This window comes from Syngnathoides biaculeatus, chromosome 18, assembly GCF_019802595.1.
Source record: "Syngnathoides biaculeatus isolate LvHL_M chromosome 18, ASM1980259v1, whole genome shotgun sequence".
Classification (NCBI taxonomy): Eukaryota; Metazoa; Chordata; class Actinopteri; order Syngnathiformes; family Syngnathidae; genus Syngnathoides; species Syngnathoides biaculeatus.
Genome location: NC_084657.1, coordinates 10,887,446 through 10,908,002, shown reverse-complemented (window position 1 = coordinate 10,908,002; position 20,557 = coordinate 10,887,446). Strand labels below are relative to the sequence as shown.

At 45.4% G+C, this 20,557-nt stretch overlaps 1 protein-coding gene across 2 annotated transcripts; it reads left to right on the top strand.

Moving 5' to 3' along the window:
- Positions 1 to 590: 590 nt before the first annotated feature.
- On the top strand, positions 591 to 18,301 carry LOC133491693 (short transient receptor potential channel 4-like). 2 transcript variants are annotated; one of them, XM_061803179.1, is made up of 15 exons: positions 591 to 804; positions 3,446 to 3,674; positions 3,811 to 4,029; positions 8,228 to 8,368; positions 9,347 to 9,523; positions 9,624 to 9,824; positions 13,430 to 13,766; positions 14,410 to 14,549; positions 14,625 to 14,825; positions 14,897 to 15,018; positions 15,088 to 15,283; positions 15,365 to 15,559; positions 16,968 to 17,009; positions 17,282 to 17,371; positions 17,764 to 18,301. In XM_061803179.1, exons 2-15 carry the CDS (start codon positions 3,516 to 3,518, stop codon positions 18,280 to 18,282), a joined length of 2,739 nt encoding a protein of 912 aa, XP_061659163.1. In that variant the 5' UTR covers positions 591 to 804; positions 3,446 to 3,515; the 3' UTR covers positions 18,283 to 18,301. The 2 variants fall into 2 exon arrangements, with proteins under 2 accessions (XP_061659163.1, XP_061659162.1); XM_061803178.1 differs by having other exon boundaries at positions 3,442 to 3,674.
- The last annotated feature ends 2,256 nt before the right edge of the window (positions 18,302 to 20,557 follow it).

Below are 20,557 nucleotides of genomic sequence, written 5' to 3'. Positions count from 1 at the left end.
CGTTTTAGCATCTCTCCTCAAGACCTCTGCCAATTATTTTGGCTCGTTTTTGCAAATGTGAACAAAGCGGAGGTAGTTCGCGAAAGCCGAGTCACTTTTTTTCAACAGACTGACTTTTCAGACACCCCTATCGACTACTGAAACAACAAAAAAACAAACAAACAAACAAACAAAAAAGGACGACCAATGACTTTTTAATGACATCACACGGTCCCCCCGGTGAGAAAGGAGCCCACCCCAGAGGGAGGAGCGCAATATCAATTGAATTCATCATCGTCGTCATCATCAGAAGGGTTTTCGTTCACCGCAGTATCAGTACCCGGTCTTGGTATTGGTGAGTACTCAAGAGCAGATCATCACAAAGTGTTCCAATCGTTGCCTTCTTCCTGGCAACAAGTGGCTGCGACGCTGACAGGCGCACTTAGAGAGGGTTGAGGTGGGCACTGCGTCTCTCTCTCTCTCTCTCTCTCTCTCTCTCTCTCTCTCTCTCTCTCTGTCTCTCTCTCTCTCTCTCTCTCTCTATCTCTCTGTCTCTCTCTCTCTCTCTCTCTCTCTCTCTCTCTCCAGCTCTCTGCGTTTCCCCTGCGCTTCCCCATCCAAAGTCGTCCGCGATCGAGGCGCGGAGGTCCGGCGGAGTTGGCGGACGCGTCGGCGAACGTGTTCGCTACTCCCGTCCAAGTGCCTGAAGACCATGAGGACGAGGCGGCGATGCGCGGGCGCGTGAGCGACGCCGCGTTAAAAGACGTCCTCGCAGTGGCTATAGATCTGCTCCTGGACGAAGTTTCCATGTGCAACATCTTCACGGTGGGTGCCCCCCCCTCCTCATCCATCTCCTTCTCGTGGCTACGATTCTGCTTAATTTACTCTCATGGTGACACGTGCCATTAAAAAAAAAAAAAAAATGCGCATAAACAAAGTGGCACACGCGCACGCGTGGACAACTTTGACAAATAAAAAAAAAATGGGCATTTTTATGATTTGTGTTTTTCTTCCATCTTGACTGCAGCAGCTGTTTGCATAATTCCACAGTGAGCCCAGTAAAGTGTCATGATTATTTGTGGAGGTAGACCCTTTCCACCAGAGGGATGGATTGGGGGGGGGGGGGGGGTCTGCAGGATGAAACAATGCAGATACTGCGGTAACGCGCAGCGCCGTTTCTCCACAGCGTGTCTGCCATAAGTGCATTAATATCATTATGCTACGGGGAAAAGGTCGGCTGTGTCCAATTGCACACGCAGCATTTGCATCGATCGTTTTGGACAAATTTTGAATCCGATGTGGAGTCAGCACACTTTTCAAGAATGATGAGAAATAAATCCAGTAAATTCATGGTATTCAATTAGATTAAGAGTAGACTGAAGTCACAATTGCTTCCTGGCACCTTTGTGGTATTTTTTACTGACAGCTAACAGTAGCAAAAATGAGATCCACAGACCCCCCCCTTCAGGAATTACAAGCGTCAAGCTGTAAAAGTTGTTGGAACTAACAAAGACAATCGACTGTGCGTCTCTGGTCTGAGTCTGTTTACGACAGTCGTATTTCCACCACCACCAACAAAAGTTCAAGGAACTTTTACATCGGTCATCTGATTCTTTTTTGTTATTTCATAAAACTCTACAAAGGCGAAGAGGTACAAGTCCCTGCAACTTTACAGATTTGGTAAACCAACGCTAAAAGTTCACATTTCCAATTCAAGTTCCAGGGATCTTTAGGTCTTAACATTTGGACTCCCTGAAAAAAAAAAAAAAAAAAAAAAACAAAGGGAAAGAATCAAAACAAATCATTCCCACCAAAAGTTCACTGGACTGTTCAGGATTCAACACTTGTAGTTTCTGTGGGGTGGGATCGGTCAAAGAATCAGAGAAGTAAAAAAGGGATTAGAGCTGAAAAAACAATACCTCTTAGTTCCAGGAAGTAATCATAGCCCTAAAGCTAACCAATGCCAGTTTCCACCAAATATTTCATGCAGATTTACTTCTTGGTGCTATTCAAGGGAGCTAAAACAAAAGTTTTTTTTGTTTTTTTTTTTTTTATTAACTGGAAACACAAGACTCAAGAACTCTAGGTTTTTAGAAGCTTTAGCTGAAAATGACACTGGTGGTTTCCAATCGGATTCCAATTAGGGGTCAATTGATGTTGTTCTTCTGAGAACAATCCACACGGATTGATTTTTTTAGCAAAAGATACGTTTCTGTCGACACAAATCCTGTTTCAGAGACAGGAGGCTTCTCACACACACGCAAAACACAAAAACAGTGGCACTTTTGTTGCCGTTTAAGGCGCCCGCAATGCACTCGCTTGTTTTCTAGATGTTGTCGATTCCGAGACTTTTATTACCCTCGCAGACATTTCCTTGTTAGGACACTTTGCCACCGGGGAGGGCAACAACGACGACGGCAGCAGCGACGACCCAAACGTGCTCGAAGCAACTTTGCTTTTTTAGCGGCGGTCGCCAGGCAACCGCAGCCGCTGTCAGTCAATTAACAAACTTAACGACGTTTACGTCGGGCCGAACTGGGCCCGGCTGTCAATCAGCGCCCTGCCCCGCGGCCTCCGGCGGCTAACGCTAATGCCATTACTAGCGCCTCTAATTGGAATTAGCTTGCCAGTTCAATTGTTGACATGGACCAAAAAGGATTAAGAGGAAGCACTCGGCTTTGTGGGACTGCCTTCTTATGGCAAATTTCTGGATATCGATGTAGCAAATACAATCCAACGTGTTTTCTTATTATGATATTTTAAAAGTTTGTTCACTTCTTTTTCTGCACAATTTGACTTTTCTTTTTTTTTTTTAAGCTAACCTTTATTGTCTTCCCCCATTTTGTATTTCCTGGTTGGACTTTGCGCCGCTAAGCTATTCGCTAGCATTTCTAGCAAATGTTCCTGGATCATTTCATTATTTTATCAGACTTTTGGATGTTTATTTTCAGGAAGTACAAACATCAACAGAGAAAAATTACTGACTTTTTTTGTGATAGTTCTTTGAGATCTTGTGTTTGATTCTTGAATCCAATTATTTCCAGCAACTATGAATGACAGTTTCCTGAAACTTTAACTTCTTTAACTTGATCCGTGGACCCCTTTTCTCTCATGTATGTATTTCCATTTAAAATTTCAAGGATTTTGACAACAATCTCATCCACCCAAAGTTTTATGAACTTTCAGTTTTTTTATCTGGTTCTTGGAGTACGATGTGTTCGGTTTCAATTGATGCATTTGATGCATTTCCGCCTAAAGTTCCAAGAACTGTTTTGTGGAACTGGCACAATCAAAACAAACTTTTGTTGTTCTGACCCTTTCATTTCCCAGAACTGCTAGGTGTCAAGAACTAATATTTCCTAGAACTTTAGATGGGACTGGGACGCTTGGTTCCCTGTAGCTTGAGGTTTATCACAACAGTCAAATGCGATCAATCAGTTATTGTTTTTTATTTGGCCTTAGGTAGACACTCTCCGGCCTGGCACCAGCTGTTAGCATCCGTTAGCGGGTGTCGGCGAGGGTCCCGGAACGGGGCCATGTCCCAGCTGTACTACCGGCGCTCGGACAGCTCGTCGTTTCGCGACCGCATCCCGCTGAGGATAGTGCGGGCCGAGTCGGAGCTGTCGGCATTGGAGAAGGCCTACCTGGGAGCCGTGGAGAAGGGAGATTATGCCAGCGTCAAGCAGGCCCTCCAGGTGAGGCACAAGGGTCTTCCTCATGACAGTTTGAGGGGCCATTTTTACAATCTCAGCTACCTTGAACCTTTCCGGTCGTGCAGCCTATTAAAAATCAGAGTGGTCCTAACCCAGTACACTATCGGTCGCCTTCCAGGAGGCCGAGATCTACTTCAAGATCAACATCAACTGCATCGACCCGCTGGGTCGCACGGCGCTGCTCATCGCCATCGAGAACGAGAACCTGGAGATCATCGAGCTGCTGCTGAGCTTCAGCGTCTACGTGGGCGACGCCCTGCTGCACGCCATCCGCAAGGAGGTGGTGGGCGCCGTCGAGCTGCTGCTCAACCACAAGAAGCCCAGCGGCGGCATGCAGGTGGGCGTCGATCCCGACCGCGGACGCCACGAAATAGAATCAAAAGAATTTGAACGGTATCGGGATTTGAGGCTTTAATTCAATGGTTGGCGCTAGGTTCGGATGCAGAAGGGTTTCTAGAACCCATGGGGGTCTCTGGCAAGAGGGACAATGGAGGCACCCTCAAAACTAAAAAAAAAAAAAACAATATTTTTTGGGTGAAAGCGGAAAGTCTATTCTTTCTTTTGGTGGCTTCACTGCTTATATTCGCAGAACAGAATCTTGCGTCGGTCTCAAGAGATCAGTCAAAACGTTATAAAACGATTAGAAAAGCAGGTTATTCGGCTTTGAAAAACAGCTGGCGGCGTATGAGGTATCGTCATGCTTTCCAAAAAAAAAAAAAAATATCCCATGCGTGTTTCTTATCTGCCGCACGTGTGCCGCTCGCACGTTTTTCCGTCTCTCAATCCCTCCGTCGTCGGCGGAGACCCATTTCAGCTCTAAATGTTCTTTTTGAAGCATTGTGGTCCTGAATGGAATTAAAAAAAAAAAAAGAACGCAGAGACAAAAGAGAGCGCGCTCGGCTTTGAGGCGGCCAGACATTTGCCGTGTGATCTCCCCGCCAGAACATTTCCTCTGGACGCTAAACAGGCGTGCGCGCCAGTAAAATAGATCAACGCGGTCCTGGCCCGCCGCATTGATGAGAGTCGACGTCTGTCTCTGCAACCATCTGCCGCTTCTGTTGTTTTTGCTTTATTAGCAAGATGTCAAGCCGTTTGTTTGCGCCGGATTCATATCGCGCAGGCTGGGAATTGAGCGCTTAAAAACAGCCCATGGAAACGAACGCGCTCAAAAGAGTAGTTTTGGTTCTTTCCCCCGGACACGGTCGGTGGAAACGGCTGCTGACGTTTGCTTCCTCGGCCACTTTGTGCTGGATTCAGTCAAAAACTGAATAGGATTGCAGAGAGTTTTGAAAAGTTGTCAGCACCTTGCCACGTTCCAAATAAGTCAGGTTCTTGTCCTGACACGACGCAGTAAGGGCCGCTGGTTTTGAGGAAGACCTCTTGAGAATTTTCGGGACGTTTGCTGCTGCAACCACCTTGTGCCGGATCCGGTTGAAAAGGGATAAAATGACCAAATGGGATTGTAGATCCATCCATCCATTTTCTTAGCCGCTTATCCTCACGAGGGCTGGGGGTGGGGGTGCTAAAGCCTATCCCGGCTGTCATCGGGTACACCCTGAACTGGTTACCAGCCAATCAGAGGGCACTTCCAATCACACCTACGGGCAATTTAGAGTGTCCAATTAACGTTGCGTGTTTTTGGGATGTGGGAGAAAACCGGAGTGCCTACCTGGAGAAAACGCCACGCAGACACGGGGAGAACATGCAAACAATACACAGGCTTGTTCGGGATCAAACCAGGGACCTAAGAACTGTGAGGCCAACGCTTTCCAGCCCTTTCTGGGCTTTGCAGCTCTGCCCAATGAATGGCCTCCGCCAATTCTGCCCGGCAACAAGTGCCTGCCAAGACTTTTGAGATGAATCACCAAATATTTGTTTGCTGTCTGTTTGACTTATGATTTAATCATGCCACGTTTTTCCTGCTTATCCGCCTGCTAAGTGGCTGGTAGCGGACCAGTTTTTCCATTTTAAAAGCGCCGCCGGCCGTCATAAATTTCATCGTAAGGGAAACATTTCCACACTAAATTGGGTCATTGGGGGGAAAAAAGGAAAAACATTCTTTTCATTCAATGGTGGGATGCGTGCCATTTTTCATTTTAAATTTCTTATAAAAAGCAGGCTGACAGAAAAAAAAAGAGGCTGAGGTATTTCATGCTCGGGATACAAAGCAATTAAAAGGGAAGTGTTTTCATAACAAAGAATTCTCATGAAATATATCCCACCATTAATAATAATATATTTGTATTGTTTTCACCCTGAGTGTCATTCTTTTCTTTGTCCATCCATCCATCTTTCCATTTTCTGAGTCACTTATCCTCACAAATCTTGCAAGAGTGCTTAAACCAATCCCAGCTATCTTTTTTCTCCGTAAAATAATATTTGTATCTTCTTGCTATGTAAACATTTTCTCCATGTGTAATTTAATAGTTAAAAATAATGCTTTGACAAATGGGATTTTTTTCAAATGTAAAATGTAACATTTAACAATTTGTTAAAAAATAATATATATATAATAAATAATTATTATTTATTATTATTTATTAATTCCACCATGAGGAAATATTTCAAAATCAAAACTTTGAATAAAAGCTACATTTATTCATCCTAGTTGTTTGTTTTTCAAGTGTAATTATTTGCAGTGAATAAAAATTTTGAACATGAATAATAATTCCTATATATTACCTAAAAAAACATTTCTTTATACATCCCCATTATTGTTTTCTATAAGTGTAGATTTTTTTTCCGTGTAGGAAATAGGTTAGTGAATATAAAATGTAGTATTCTCACCCCGATGAAATATTTTATAAAAATAATGGTTACATTTCATGAAAATAATTCTTTTTGTCCATCCATCCATCCATCCATTTTCTCAGTCACTTATCCTCACAAATGATGCTAGAGTGTTTAAGCCAATCCCAGCTATTGTTATTCTTTGTAAAATAATATTTGTATCTTATTGCTATGTAAACATTTTCTCCACGTGTAATTTAATAGTTAAAAATAATGCTTTGCCAAATAGAACTTTTTAAAATGTAAAATGTAATATTTGACTATTTGTAAATATATATATATATATATATATATATATTTATTTATTATTATTATTATAATTATATTATTATTATTATTTATTCCACCATGAGGAAATTTTTCCAAATCAAAACTTCAAATAAAAACTATATTTATTCAATCTAGTTGTTTGTTTTTCAAGTGTAATTATTTCCAGGGAATAAAAATTTAGAGCATGAATAATTCCTACATAATACTTACCTGAAAAAAATATATATTTTTTTTATTTATACATCCCCATTATTGTTTTCTATAAGTGTAGATTTTATTGCACAAAGGAAAAAGGTTAGTGAATATAAAATGCATTATTCTCAACCCGACGAAATATTTCATAAAAATAATGGTCACATTTGATGAAAACTTGTATGATTTCTTTCTCATATAAAATGTATTTATTAAGTCGCACAAGATAAAAAGGTTACAAGCAAAATGTCATGACCTCAAATGCACAGATGAATTAAAAAAAATGAATAAATAATGAAAAAATGCACTTTGGCTGGCGCTTTTTCAATGATGCGAACTCAACGTAGCCGCAGGAGCAAATTTCCCTGCGGGGGCAGCGGATGGAAGCGCCGACTCCGCCTTTAAAAGTTGTCTAAAAGCCGGTTCAGGTCGTCTATCCTCCGCCGCGTCGTCGCTCTCGGTCACGATCTCAACTTACACTTGTATCCGCCGCACAGATTAAGCTCACCGACGCTTTCCCGCTCGCCCCCTTTTCACCTTCCATCTGATAAAACGCCGCTTAAGTGGTCCTGCCGCGGCGGCGGCGAGCGGACGTGTGTTCTTGCCAGATGTCGCGGGAATAACGGCCGTATTGACCCCGCCGGCGAGGTGTGAAGACGGTCTAAAAAACACTTTTTGAAAAAGCGTTTCAGACATTTTTATCACAAAACCGGAACAACTGCGTGAAAAATGCAACGGATTCATTTTCAGTTCTACAACATGTGTATTTAAAAGTTAAATCCGCAGAGCCATTTACCAGGGACGCCATCTGATGAGATCGAATGCAAAAACAAATGCTGCCTTAACAAAGATAATAATTGGGATCCTGCTCGTTAGAGCGGTCGATCGTTTGGACCGGGACCAAATTGTCTGCTTTTTGTGGGCTTCGCACCTTCTGACTGCCGGCATTTTGTCATCAGCGTTCATGCATTATGGATCGGGGAAAAAATAATGAAAAAGGCCCTGCTTTGCAATGGAAATTTTTGGTGATGCAGCAAAATGTGACAAGCTCCCCCACCCCCGAGAAAAGTTTTTGCAAGAACAAACTATGATTGCAATCTCGAACTCGCTGCAAGCAACGGGCTCGCTAATTAAGGTTTTCAGAATGGGATCATTAAAACCCAGAAGAAATTCTGTCAGTTCCTGGTCGATGGCGAGCAATTGGGAAAAACAAAAAAAAAAAAAAAAAAAAATCCCCCCAAGTGTACCTAATGAAGTGTCCTGTTACGACTCGTCCCCGAAAGGTTCCCCCCATCCTCCTGGACAAGCAGTTCTCGGACTTCACGCCCGACATCACGCCCATCATCCTGGCAGCGCACACCAACAACTACGAGATCATCAAACTTCTGGTGCAGAAGGGCGTATCCATGCCGCAACCGCACGAGGTGGGGGCCGGTGTGTGTAAACCCCCCCCCCCCCCCCCCGCATGCCCCCTCTCCCCGGAGTCAGCACTTTGGCCCACCTTCGATTCGATTTAGAGCCCGGCGTAACTTGAACTGTTTCCATTTCGATTTGCTCAAACGGCTGGAAAAGTTGCTCGCGGGCAACACGTTTTTGCCATCAGTTTGCACAAGCCAATAAATAATCATCAAATTGTTTTATGGATATGCTGGATTTGAGTCGCAAATACTTTGAATCAAAAGCAAAATCAAGTCAAACCATTGGTAAGGATCAGAATCATTTTGATTTGGTCAGCATGTCCAGAACACGCGAGGAATTTGTCTGCGGTAGCTGGAGCCGTTCTAGTACGTCGGCGGTCAATGGACCTTTCCGATGGCGATTTTAAGCTCCGCCCCCTTAGCCATGTCCCACAAGCTTCTGAAGAACATGTTTGAAGTCGATTAATATTGCAGTATGTTTTTTTGCCAAATGCGTCAGACTTGTTCGAGGGAGTTCTACGGGGAGGTCTCAACTATTTCACGCAAAGATATGTGCACAGAATTAAGATTTTGGACGGCTGCAGGACGGTGGCCATCGATGCCAAAACGTTTGACGCCTGACAAACTTCTTTTTAAAATCCGACGGGATAAAATAGTGGAATCGTACTGCGCGTGTAAAGCAGGGTGAGTACTTTTTACTTGGATAGATCACGAGTAATATCATTGTAATCTTAACAAATGAGTTAGCTTCGGTTTTCTACAAGTGCATTTAAACAATGGTGAACTTTTCCAAGCGCACACTACTGACAACCAGCATTGCTCGTGGGACAACATGGCGGCAGGGGCGTGGCAAGCCTGGGGTTAAGGCAATGCGGCCGTCTGATTGGCTATTATTCTACGAGTGACTGACGTGTCGGAAAAGTCCATTGACAGGTAACCCTTGGAATGGAAGTTGGACGTTTGAATCTGCACGTGTGTGTGTAGGTGCGCTGCAACTGCGTGGAGTGCGTGTCCAGCTCGGACGTGGACAGCCTGCGGCACTCGCGTTCGCGTCTCAACATCTACAAGGCGCTGTCCAGCCCGTCCCTCATCGCTCTCTCCAGCGAGGACCCCTTCCTCACCGCTTTCAGGCTCAGCTGGGAACTGCAGGAGCTCAGCAAGGTAACCGCCGCAATCTGGAACGCGTCCGAGTCCCGCTTTTACAGCCAGAAGGGAAAGCCCGAGGTACCGCCTTTAGCAATGGCGGGCTTTCCGGTTTCAGGTGGAGAACGAGTTCAAGTCCGAGTACGAGGAGCTGTCTCAGCAGTGTAAGGAGTTCGCCAAGGACCTCCTGGATCAGACCAGAAGCTCTCGAGAACTGGAGATGATCCTCAACTACAGAGATGACGTCAACCTGCTGGAGGAGGAGGGCAACGGAGACCTGGCCAGACTCAAGTTGGCCATCAAGTACCACCAAAAAGAGGTACGACGACAGCCTCGTGATGTCATCAACTCGCACCTCATGATAGCAACTCATTTCCTCATAACCTCATCATTCATTTCGCAAACTTCCACTGCACAAGCGAAAAACGCGTCGCCACGGCGAAAGTCTCTGGACGCACGCTGAGGTCTGCTCTGCGGTAAATCATCCGGGACTCTCGCAGGGGCAAATAAAAAGCATTTTCTCAGTCGCGTACACTTTTTGCCTGGGCCAGAATTGAAAATGTCAAAGTGAGTCACGAGGAGATCGCTGATGACCTTCTGGAAAACACTCAAATGGCGGAGAAGCGAGACAAATTGATTACTCGGATCGTCGCTGTGGAACGTTTCGTGCCGATGTCGCGCAATGAGAAACGTGACCTAAAACGCAAAGCCGGTGAAGGCCGCCGCGACGTACTGAACTCAAAATACTTCAATTCATACTCATATTCATTTTTACCCCACGTGCAGGAAGTAAACAGAAAGAGACAAAATTGTGTTGAGGGTGCATGCAGGAAATGGAAACGGCTCGGATGACAATATGAGATTAAGGCTATTGATTCCCATTGCTATCGATGAGATTTTGAGGTTATGATTTTATGAGATGATGGATGATATGAGAATATGAAATAATGAGTTGTAAAATAATCTCGCACTTCTATGATCACGAGAGAGATCAAGTGATGCGATTGATTCGATGAGTTCTCAGTTTATGATGCCGTGAGGTTGATTTTATGAAGTGAATATTTCGTATGGTCGAAGCGACATGAGAATATGAGATGAGGACGCTGTGAGCGCAGGTGCGTTTGGGGTTTTATTACAAATCCATGAAGTTCTCATTTCATGATGTTATGACATCATTAGATTGAGTGTATCAAAGTTTTAGGTTTTTATTTTTCAAAATTATGAGGTCTTGTTATGACAGTTTCAGGCGTTCATGTTATGAGCTCATGAGATTGAGATTACAAAATCTGAGATGATGACGCCATGAGGTTGATGATACAAATTGATTATTTATGATCATAATCTGTTTTTTCATTGACTTGGATTCTGGACTTTTGGATTCTAATCGTTTTTGGTTTTTTTCATGTTTTGTAATGTCTCTTCTGCTCTTTTGATTGGTCTCATCAGAGCGCAATATCTTGTATCAACCAATCAGCTCTCTCCAGTTACTCACGTCTTGTCCAGGTGTGCCTCGTTGTCTGGTTTTCGTTCCCGGGGTTTGTTCAGTCCGGTCTGGATCACATTTTTTGCAAGTCGCCTTTCGTTTTTTTTTTTCCTTGAACGTGTATTTCTGGAGCTTCCATCCATCCAGTTTCTTTGCCGCTTATCCTCAGGAGGATCACGGGTAGTGCTGGAGCCCATCCCAGGTGTCAACGGGCAGCAGGCGGGGTACACTCCTAACTGGTTGCCAGCCAATCACAGCTAGGCACATAGAGACGGGGAGTTTATGCAAAGTAATCAAATCGATCGAACCCGGGTCCTCAGAACTGCGAGGCCAACGCTTTACCACCTACATCACCGTGCCGCCTTCTAGAACTTCATTTTATTTAAATTTCTTCGTGTGGCTGTGTTGCATTTTTCCGTTTTTTTTTTTTTTTTAAAGAAATGCTTTTGTTGAGATGAATCCCGCCTTGCTTCCCCCCGCCCCGGTTTCCTTCCCCATTTTTCCACCATCACCGCAAAGTCCTGACGATATTTGTGTGGTTAAAACCATTTGAGAATATGAGAATATGAGCCTTAAGTAAGTGCTTATGAGGTTCCGAGTTCACGACGACGTGTCATCAGCGGGTGCGCAACTCCTCCGGATTCGTGAGGGCGCAAAAGAGCAACGGAATATCAAAGCGACAACCTTGCAGGGCTCCTTAAAAAAAAAAGAGGGAAACGTCCCAAAACGGAGCCATCGCCAACATCCGCATGCGGCGCACATCTGCACTCCATCAAACGCAAATGGAAGCAATCCCAGCGAGGCCCCCCGAGGGACGAGACAAGCGATAATCTGCTCTTTTTACGCTGATTTGATCTTTTTTTTTTTTCACTGCTTCCGCCAAGTGCACACACGTCTGTGCGGACAACCCGGCCTTACATTATCTTTTCTCATGTTCTGCTACCGTTTTTACCGCAGCAGAACCTGGGGAACCTCATTCTATTATTAATTATTCTAGTCCATTTTGTTATGTATGCGGAAGATGACCACTAAAGGGAGTTTTCGGTGTGACGTCACAGCAAACTTGTCACATTTCCTCTTTCATCTTTGGGCAGTAACAAAGCCTTGCGGTCTTTTTAGTGCATGCAGTGCACATCCATCCGTTTTCCAAACCGCACAGAATTTAAATGCTAATCTCATATTCTCATTTTAAGCGTCGCCTAATATTGTCATAACGTCCCAACCTCATAAATGTACACGCTCATGATCTCATAACCCCGTCAGGATTTTACAACGTGATTGTAAATTCGCATCACGCGCCTCTCTCTCATGATTAGAATCTCATATTCTCGCACAAAAATCATCACCAAGTCTCATAAATACATATGCAACTTCCATGGTCTCATAATCCCACAATGTGACCTCATCATCTCACATCTTTATGGCATCAAAAATAGTAACAGGACTCCGTAACGTGAAGCAACAGCCACCCAATTTCACAAACCAACAACGTGTCGTCATAACTTCACGCAACATAACCTTTTATCATCGCCGCATAATTCGAGCCCATCCTAATTTTTGAGTAAACGTGGTGACTGACATGTCGCGCTTCAAACACTTTTTTTTCCGCGGCACCGCTGAGACATTTTGGCTTTTCACTTCACGACTTTTTTTGTGTTCCTTTGACTTTTTTACGTCTAGAAATGTGAGTCACTCCACTTGCGTTCACGCACACACGAATTAGGAGCCCTTGTTGCCATGGTAACCGGGCTGTAGAGCTGGCTCCAGACGATGCGGGTGGACGCTTTGTGGCTCTGATCTTGTGGCTCAACTTCACTGTGTGTGCTTGTGCACATTTCTCAACCTTCTGCCATCTCGAAGCACGACGTTACTCGGGCAAGAGCAGACCTCCGCCAAGGCGTCCAAATTGCGACGTTCCAAGTCGCGGTGTTCCACTCCGGTCCTGTGGGTGGCGGTAAACATCTGAGGTTTTGTCACCACAGCCCGGATCTGGCGGGTCAGTGCACCCACCACTTGGCCGCCGTGCAAGTGGACTATAACGCACAAACTGGTTGAAAAATCACAACCTGCCGGGCGATGCTTTTCCACTCCAGTCCTGTAGGGGGCAGAAAACAACAGTTTTTCCACCTGAATTGCACTCAAATTGACTGGTGGGGAAAAAAGTACCACGTTATCCTGCTCTACTCCCAATCTTGGAGAGATTGGCATTGAGGTTTATTCTTACTCTTGATGGTTTGGTTGCAAAAATCTCAACCTGCTGGGTCACAATGTTTGACTCCAGTCCAGTAGGTGGCAATAAACAAAGTTCCCACCCACTAGATCTGAACTAAAATCGACTGGTTTGGTTGAAAATTACGTGTTGGCCATTACTGTTCCTCTCCAGTCCTATAGGGGTCGCCAAACAGCAGATTGAACGTTACGGTGTCCTGATGTGTTTTCAGTTTGTAGCTCAGCCAAACTGCCAGCAGCTGTTGGCGTCGCGCTGGTATGACGAATTCCCAGGCTGGCGGCGGCGCCACTGGGCCGGCAAGTTCCTGACGTGCGTCTTCATCGGGTTCCTGTACCCGGCGTTCGCCCTGTGCTACCTCACGGCCCCCAAGAGCCGCTACGGGCTCTTCATCCGCAAACCCTTCATCAAGTTCATCTGCCACACCGCGTCCTACCTGACTTTCTTGTTCCTGCTGCTGCTCGCCTCGCAGCACATCGTCACAACCGAGCAGGACCGTCAGGGCCCGGCGCCCACTACCGTGGAGTGGATGATCCTGCCTTGGGTGCTGGGTGAGTCCGGGATAACGTTGGGAGAGGCTCGTATGATAACCCATGATGCCATAATCCCATGTTATATCTTCACAAAGTATGATGTGACTTCACATTCTTCATACTTCATAAACTCCATCTCACAACTCCTAATCTCATTTTCTCATGTTGTCTTAATCTCACAAACTCTCAACCTCACAAAATCCTGTTGTTGACGCCGTCACCTCAGAATCACACGAACTCATACCCTAAAATGACTAAATAAAATGACTAAATAATTTCATGAAATCATGACAACCTCACAGTCTCAGAATACAAACTCATAATCTCATAATTTAACATCAACTAGCATGAGTACAGCCTCATAACCTTATGAGATCTTCACACCACAGCATCACAAATGTCAAATCTCCCATTGCCATCATCCGATGTTGTATCCTCATCATCTCATGACCTCATAACCGGAATTTGTGGTTTTATATCATTACCCCCCAAACTACGGAGAATCAACCACAGAATATCCGAATTTGACAAACTCTTCATAATCAGCAGCATAACCTCATGGAATTATCATCTCCAACTTCAAATCCTCCTAACATGACGAGCTCAAAGCCGTCCCCTCATCTCATGACCTCATCCGCCGTTTTTCCGTGCATTTTTGAAGGCTTCATCTGGGCCGAAATCAAGCAAATGTGGGACGGCGGTTTGCAGGATTACGTCCATGACTGGTGGAACCTGATGGACTTTGTCATGAACTCTTTGTACCTGGCCACCATCTCCCTCAAGATCGTAGCCTACACCAAGGTACGCGCTCGCCCAGGTCCACGGTTGAGGTTCCTCTCATCGGTTGATGGCATCTCGTCCCGCTTCTTCTTTCAGTACAGCGGCAGTAAGCCACGGAACCAGTGGGAAATGTGGCACCCCACGCTGGTCGCCGAGGCCGTGTTCGCCATCGCCAACATCTTCAGCTCCCTGCGTCTCATCTCGCTCTTCACGGCCAACTCCCACCTCGGACCCCTGCAGATCTCCCTGGGCCGTATGCTGCTGGACATCCTCAAGTTCCTCTTCATCTACTGCCTGGTAGCGCCACTGTCCCGCTCGTAGATTACGGAGACAGATTAAGTAGCGAAATCTGACCCCCCTCCTTACAGGTCCTGCTGGCCTTCGCCAATGGCCTCAACCAGCTCTACTTCTACTACGAAACCAAAGCCTCGGACGAGAGGGACAAGTGCAAGGGCATCCGGTGCGTGGAGCAGAACAACGCCTTCTCCACGTGAGTTGAGAAACTTCGACCTGCGTCCCCGTCACAACCCGACTTCATAATTTCAAACATCTCGTTCAGCCTTTTCGAGACTCTCCAGTCTCTGTTCTGGTCCATCTTCGGCCTGATCAGCTTGTACGTGACCAACGTGGACCCCGACCACCAGTTCACCGAGTTCGTGGGCGCCACCATGTTCGGCACGTACAACATCATCTCTCTGGTGGTTCTGCTCAACATGCTGATCGCCATGATGAACAACTCCTACCAGCACATCGCGGTGAGAAACAAAAAACGAACCACTCGCGAAGTCATTCCCAGAGTTAAAAAAAAAAAAATCCACGCAAACGTTTTCCGGCAGGACCACGCCGACATCGAGTGGAAGTTCGCCAGGACGAAGCTGTGGATGAGTTACTTCGAGGAGGGGGCCACCCTGCCCCCGCCCTTCAACATCATCCCCAGCCCCAAGTCCTTCTGGTACCTCGTCCGCTGGGTCAAGACGCGGGTGTGCCGGCCGGACGGCGACGCGCGCCGCGACACCATCGGCACGCTCGGGGTAACCGACGGCTCGACTGGGAATCCGATGATGGCCACCGGTGGCAACTCTTGACTGCCCGCAAATGTTTTTCAGGACTGTTATCCAGAAAAGTAAAAGTCACATTTTGTTTGTAGTTCAAAAATCGGTTGCTTAAAGCGTTACAACAACGCAGCTACGGATGCTGTTCTATGGATAGGTTTCCGATGACGTCACCACAGTCCCAGGAGTCCCTTGTCTGCCATTTTGAGTGTCTGAAGCAAGCTAGCGTCTATGTCAACAAAGCAAGAAAGCCCCTTTCGTCTGACGACATGGGCCACACATGCGTAGTTTGGGGCTGTACTAACCGCCCTGAATCTGGCCAAACGAGGTCTAGTATTTTGATATTCCAAAGCTCGTCAACCGGGGAAGTAAAACTAAGCGACTGTCGACAGATAGACGGAACGTATGGTTCTCGACGATCAACCGAGCAGGATTTCTTCCTGATCCAACAAAGAGACACGATAAATTTTCATCGGATAACTTCTTACCACGTAACGTTTTCAATTAAATACTTGAGGCGACGGGGAATGAATAAATGTGTGTATTCTACACAAAGGTATGACGGAGAAATCTTTAAGAGGAAAAAAATCGACTTACATTTTTAACTGCAGCGGGCGGTAACCAGTAAGACTTCCCTTCTAGAAGTGTCTTGCTATCCCGTAATTTTACTGCAAAAAGAAGGGCAGCCACGCGTGACCACACTTCTCCAAGACCGGTCATGCAGGTGCAAAGACCGGAGAGAACGCAGCCATCTTTTCGGGATATGATCCGGGGACGCAGTAGTGGATCGGTAGACCTCTGAGAATGTCTTACTCGAGCCGCCATTACACACCGATTACCGATCACCCGTCGCCGTAGATATTGAACCCACCCACTTACAAAGTCATTGCCGGCTTCCAGAGACTTATAAGCCGATAGTTCATCAAGGAGACATGCGCTCCAGAATTCACGTCATAATTAACGATATCGGATGTGTAACGTCAGGGTAGCCTTCCGCATCGTCAGTCCAGTCGCGATGGATCTTTCCCGCCGACGTCCTTCAATTTCTCTGAGTATCTGGCTCTGCTTAAAGCGTCAAACGTGCTTTTGTCCGCTACGTTTGCATTTGCTTTAAACGACGTCGTAACTTTTACACCAAACGGAAAAATTAACGATAGAAAATAAAATTCACGTGTCACCGTACACCTACGTTCGGCACCCGTCACAAGGCGTGACGGGTGATCGGAAACCTATCCATTGTCTTTTCAAATTCTCCTTTGTCAATCGAAGCAAGGAATTGGCCGAATGACAGCTCGCATCTGGAATAACTCCCAAGTGGGGTCACTCGTACCTCCAGGCGCCGCTTGTGATGTCAATACAAAAGGAAATGTGTTTGTCTCCTGTGCAGAAACGAGCTGCGGAGAACCTGAGAATAAACCATCAGTACCAGGTGAGCCCTGCACTATTTGTGCGTACTGTATGTGCGTGTCTATATTTGTGCGTTTCCATCTGCCGCTGGAAGACATTAGTGATGAGTCATGGCGCCGCTCAGTGGGGTACGCACTTCTATTTGTGCATTTCCGTGGGGGGGGACTCATCGTTTTCTTCTCCCTCGCCGTTGCTCTCCCGCTCAACGGGCCGTGACGTTTCCACGGAGACGAGCGGCGCCGAGTTGAAAAGTTGCTGATTGCCTCTCCGACGGGTGTGTGTGCGCGCGCGCAGGAGGTGCTGAGGAACCTGGTCAAGCGCTACGTCGCCGCCATGATCCGAGACGCCAAGACGGAGGAGGGCCTGACGGAAGACAACTTTAAGGTGAACGAGAACGGCCGCTAATATCGAACAGGAGTCGGGTTAGGTCGGCAGATTCCGTGTGACTCAAAAGTCCGATAGAGAGGCACAGACTCGGAGTCTGCGACTCAAATACTTGAAAAATAGGTAAAGGTGGAGATCACGTCACAAGAGGTCTTATAAAGAAATACGGAAAGAGAGTCGCAGTAGCGCGCTGCACAAAAGGCTGAAGAAGAAGAAGCACGATGTTGACCTTCTGGAAAAGTCAGAGAGGGAGAGATCCAAGATCTTGGGACAAAATGTCCTGAACAACAATCTGACAAAGAGGCGCAGTAGCCTGAAAATAAAACACAGAGCAGAAGAGAAGTGGGCTACGAAATTGTCTGACCCAAAACCCAAAAATGCTTGTGTGACAGGAGCTGAAACAGGACATCTCGAGCTTCCGCTACGAGGTCATGGGCATGATGAAGACGGCGAGACCCGTCCTGCCGAGCGGGGCGGACGGCGCCGTGGCCTGGGGCGCCGTCGCCCCGTCGGAGTCCGCCCTGGCTTACCCCAACGCGTCTCTCAAGGTGGCCGCCTGTTCTCCTCCCAAGTGCAAGGTCAATCGCTTCAAGATGGCGGCCTCCCTCCTCCACCGGGTGGCGTTGGGGACCAGGACCCCTGAAGCCTCCAACGGGCTCCCCAACGGCACGGCCCCCTCGCCGGGTGGCGGCGACGTACCCCCCTTCCCTAAAGACGGCGGCGACTTTGCTCTGTTTCACAAATGCCACCACTGCGGGGGCGCCCACCGCCGGGAGTGCGGCGCCCACCGGGCCGGACCTGCAGAACTTTCCAGACAAATGTACTCTTTATCGGAGGAGGCGGAGGAGGAAGAACAGGGTGGAACCGCTCCGGATGTCAAAGGCGATAAGGAAGACGAGAGCGTCGCCTGAACTTTGACCCGTTGTCAATCGAAGTGGATTGACCTTCAGCGAGAGCCTCGAGGACGCGGCGGCCATTTGCGACGCTCGGAAATGTCCAATCTCTATTCTCGATTCTCAATCAGGCGCCACGTGGTTATCTGTTTGCGACATTCCCAAAAACGCAAAACTAACGCTGGCGTACGCGCCGAGCTACAGTTGAAGCTGTGCGGCCGGCCACATCGTTTTTAAACTCCAGTGAAGCAAGCGTTAGCTAAAATGCTAACACGGCGCTAGAGAGGCTTAAAAGTTATCCCGTCGCGCTTCGTTTTTTGTGCACTTTACTGCAGTGACGCCGATCATTGTCCATCGCTGGTTTCTATGCAACAAAAAGATCAAAGGTTTCCACGCCCTCCACACGGGGGGGCGACCTTTCACAAACGTGACGCAAAGACGATTATTGATTTTTGTTCGGACTCCTTGGTGAAAAGTCAATAAAAAGGAACATTTACAAATGGCAAAATTTACATTTTCAAGAAAAATGTCACGGCAAATTTCTACAGTCAGACCACGGGGGCGGTAGCTTTAGCAGGGTCGCCCAGACTTCCATTCCCCCAGCCACTTCATCCACCTCTTCCAGGGAGATCCCGAGGCGTTCCCGGGCCACCCGAGAGACGGAGTCTTTCCCGTGTGTCCTGTGTGTCCTGTGACATCCGCCGGGGTCTCCTACCGGTTGGACGGGCCCGGAACACCTGATTAGCGAGGATAATCCGGGAGGCCACTGAATCCGAGACCCCGGCCGCCTCAAATCTGGCTCCTCTCCATCATCTTCCGGATGATCAATGTCCTGACCTGGAAAATAAAATGAAAAAAAAAAAGGCAAGGATCCCCCAAAATATTTCAGAGGGAGTAAAATACATGTACTTTTGAGAGAACAATAAAAGCCACGCACTGGTGTTTGAAGAAAAGGACATTCCTGTGAAACTTTCAGCAAAAAACTTTAAATATTTCTGAGGGGTTGCGGGGGCTCCTACTTTAACTTTGGAAATAAAAAATGAAAAAGTTTAATTTGCAGAAAATCTTCAAATTTTAGAGAGAAAAAATATCATTTTCAGGCAAAAAATACTTCTTTGGGAAAGAAAACAAAAATGTGTATTTAGGAGAAAATGTTATCTTTTCAAGGAAAACAATATTTCAAGAAAAAAATTTAATTTGAAGAAAAGATATATACTCCCCCACCCAAAAAATTATATATATATATTTTTTGTGGGGGAGTTTTTTTTTCATTTTTTGGATTAAAATATTCAGGCATTTAAGTTAAATATTTCAGTCAAAAAATGCATTCTCCACCCTAAAAATGCCACACATTCTAGTTGTGTGTATATATATATAATATATATATATATATATATATATATATATATAATTGTCATTAATAAATTTTGAATTTTGGAGGAATACAGCTGTATATTTTCAAAGATTTTTTGGGGTGAGAAAAAAATTTATATATCCGAGATAAAAAGCAACACGTTTATAAAAGAAAAAAGGTGTATTGTTTCCAATTAAAACATACAAACATTTTTTCAGAAAATGCACGTTTTCAATAAAATGTTTTTTAAGAAAAACTAATATTTTAGTCAGACATTTCAGTTTGTATTTTAAAAAAATAATTTTTGTTTTGTTCTTTGTATCGATTATATATTTTATATTTTTCATAAAAAATATTTCCCCTAAAAAGGGAAATTTTTAAGATGGAAAAAAAAGTCACACACTAGAAAATTTCAAAAATATTTATAGAAAGAAATATATTTGGGAAGCCCCAAAATCTGATAGTTTGTAATGTTTTATCTATCTATCTATCTATCTATCTATCTATCTATCTATCTATCTATCTATCTATCTATCTATCTATCTATCTATCTATCTATCTATCTATCTATCTATCTATCTATCTATCTATCTATCTATCTATCTATCTATCTATCTATCTATCTATCTATCTATATTTTTAATCCTTAAAGTTATTCTCTCAAATACACAATGACTCCCATCTTTGAATGGAATTTTTGGACTTCCCAGGGAATTGCACTGACAACTATTCGCCTCTAGGGGGTGACGTCGTAGCAGGAAGGCCAAGCAAAGGTCACGCAAATGGTTTTCAACCATAAAGTCGTGTACTTAACAGAAAAACTTATTTGGATTGACCGTCACAAAAAGTATTTATCCCCCAAATATATCCATTCTCCATTATAATTGCTTGGGAGACTTTTAAGTTTTCAGGAGAATATAGAAATGATAGATCCTGCTC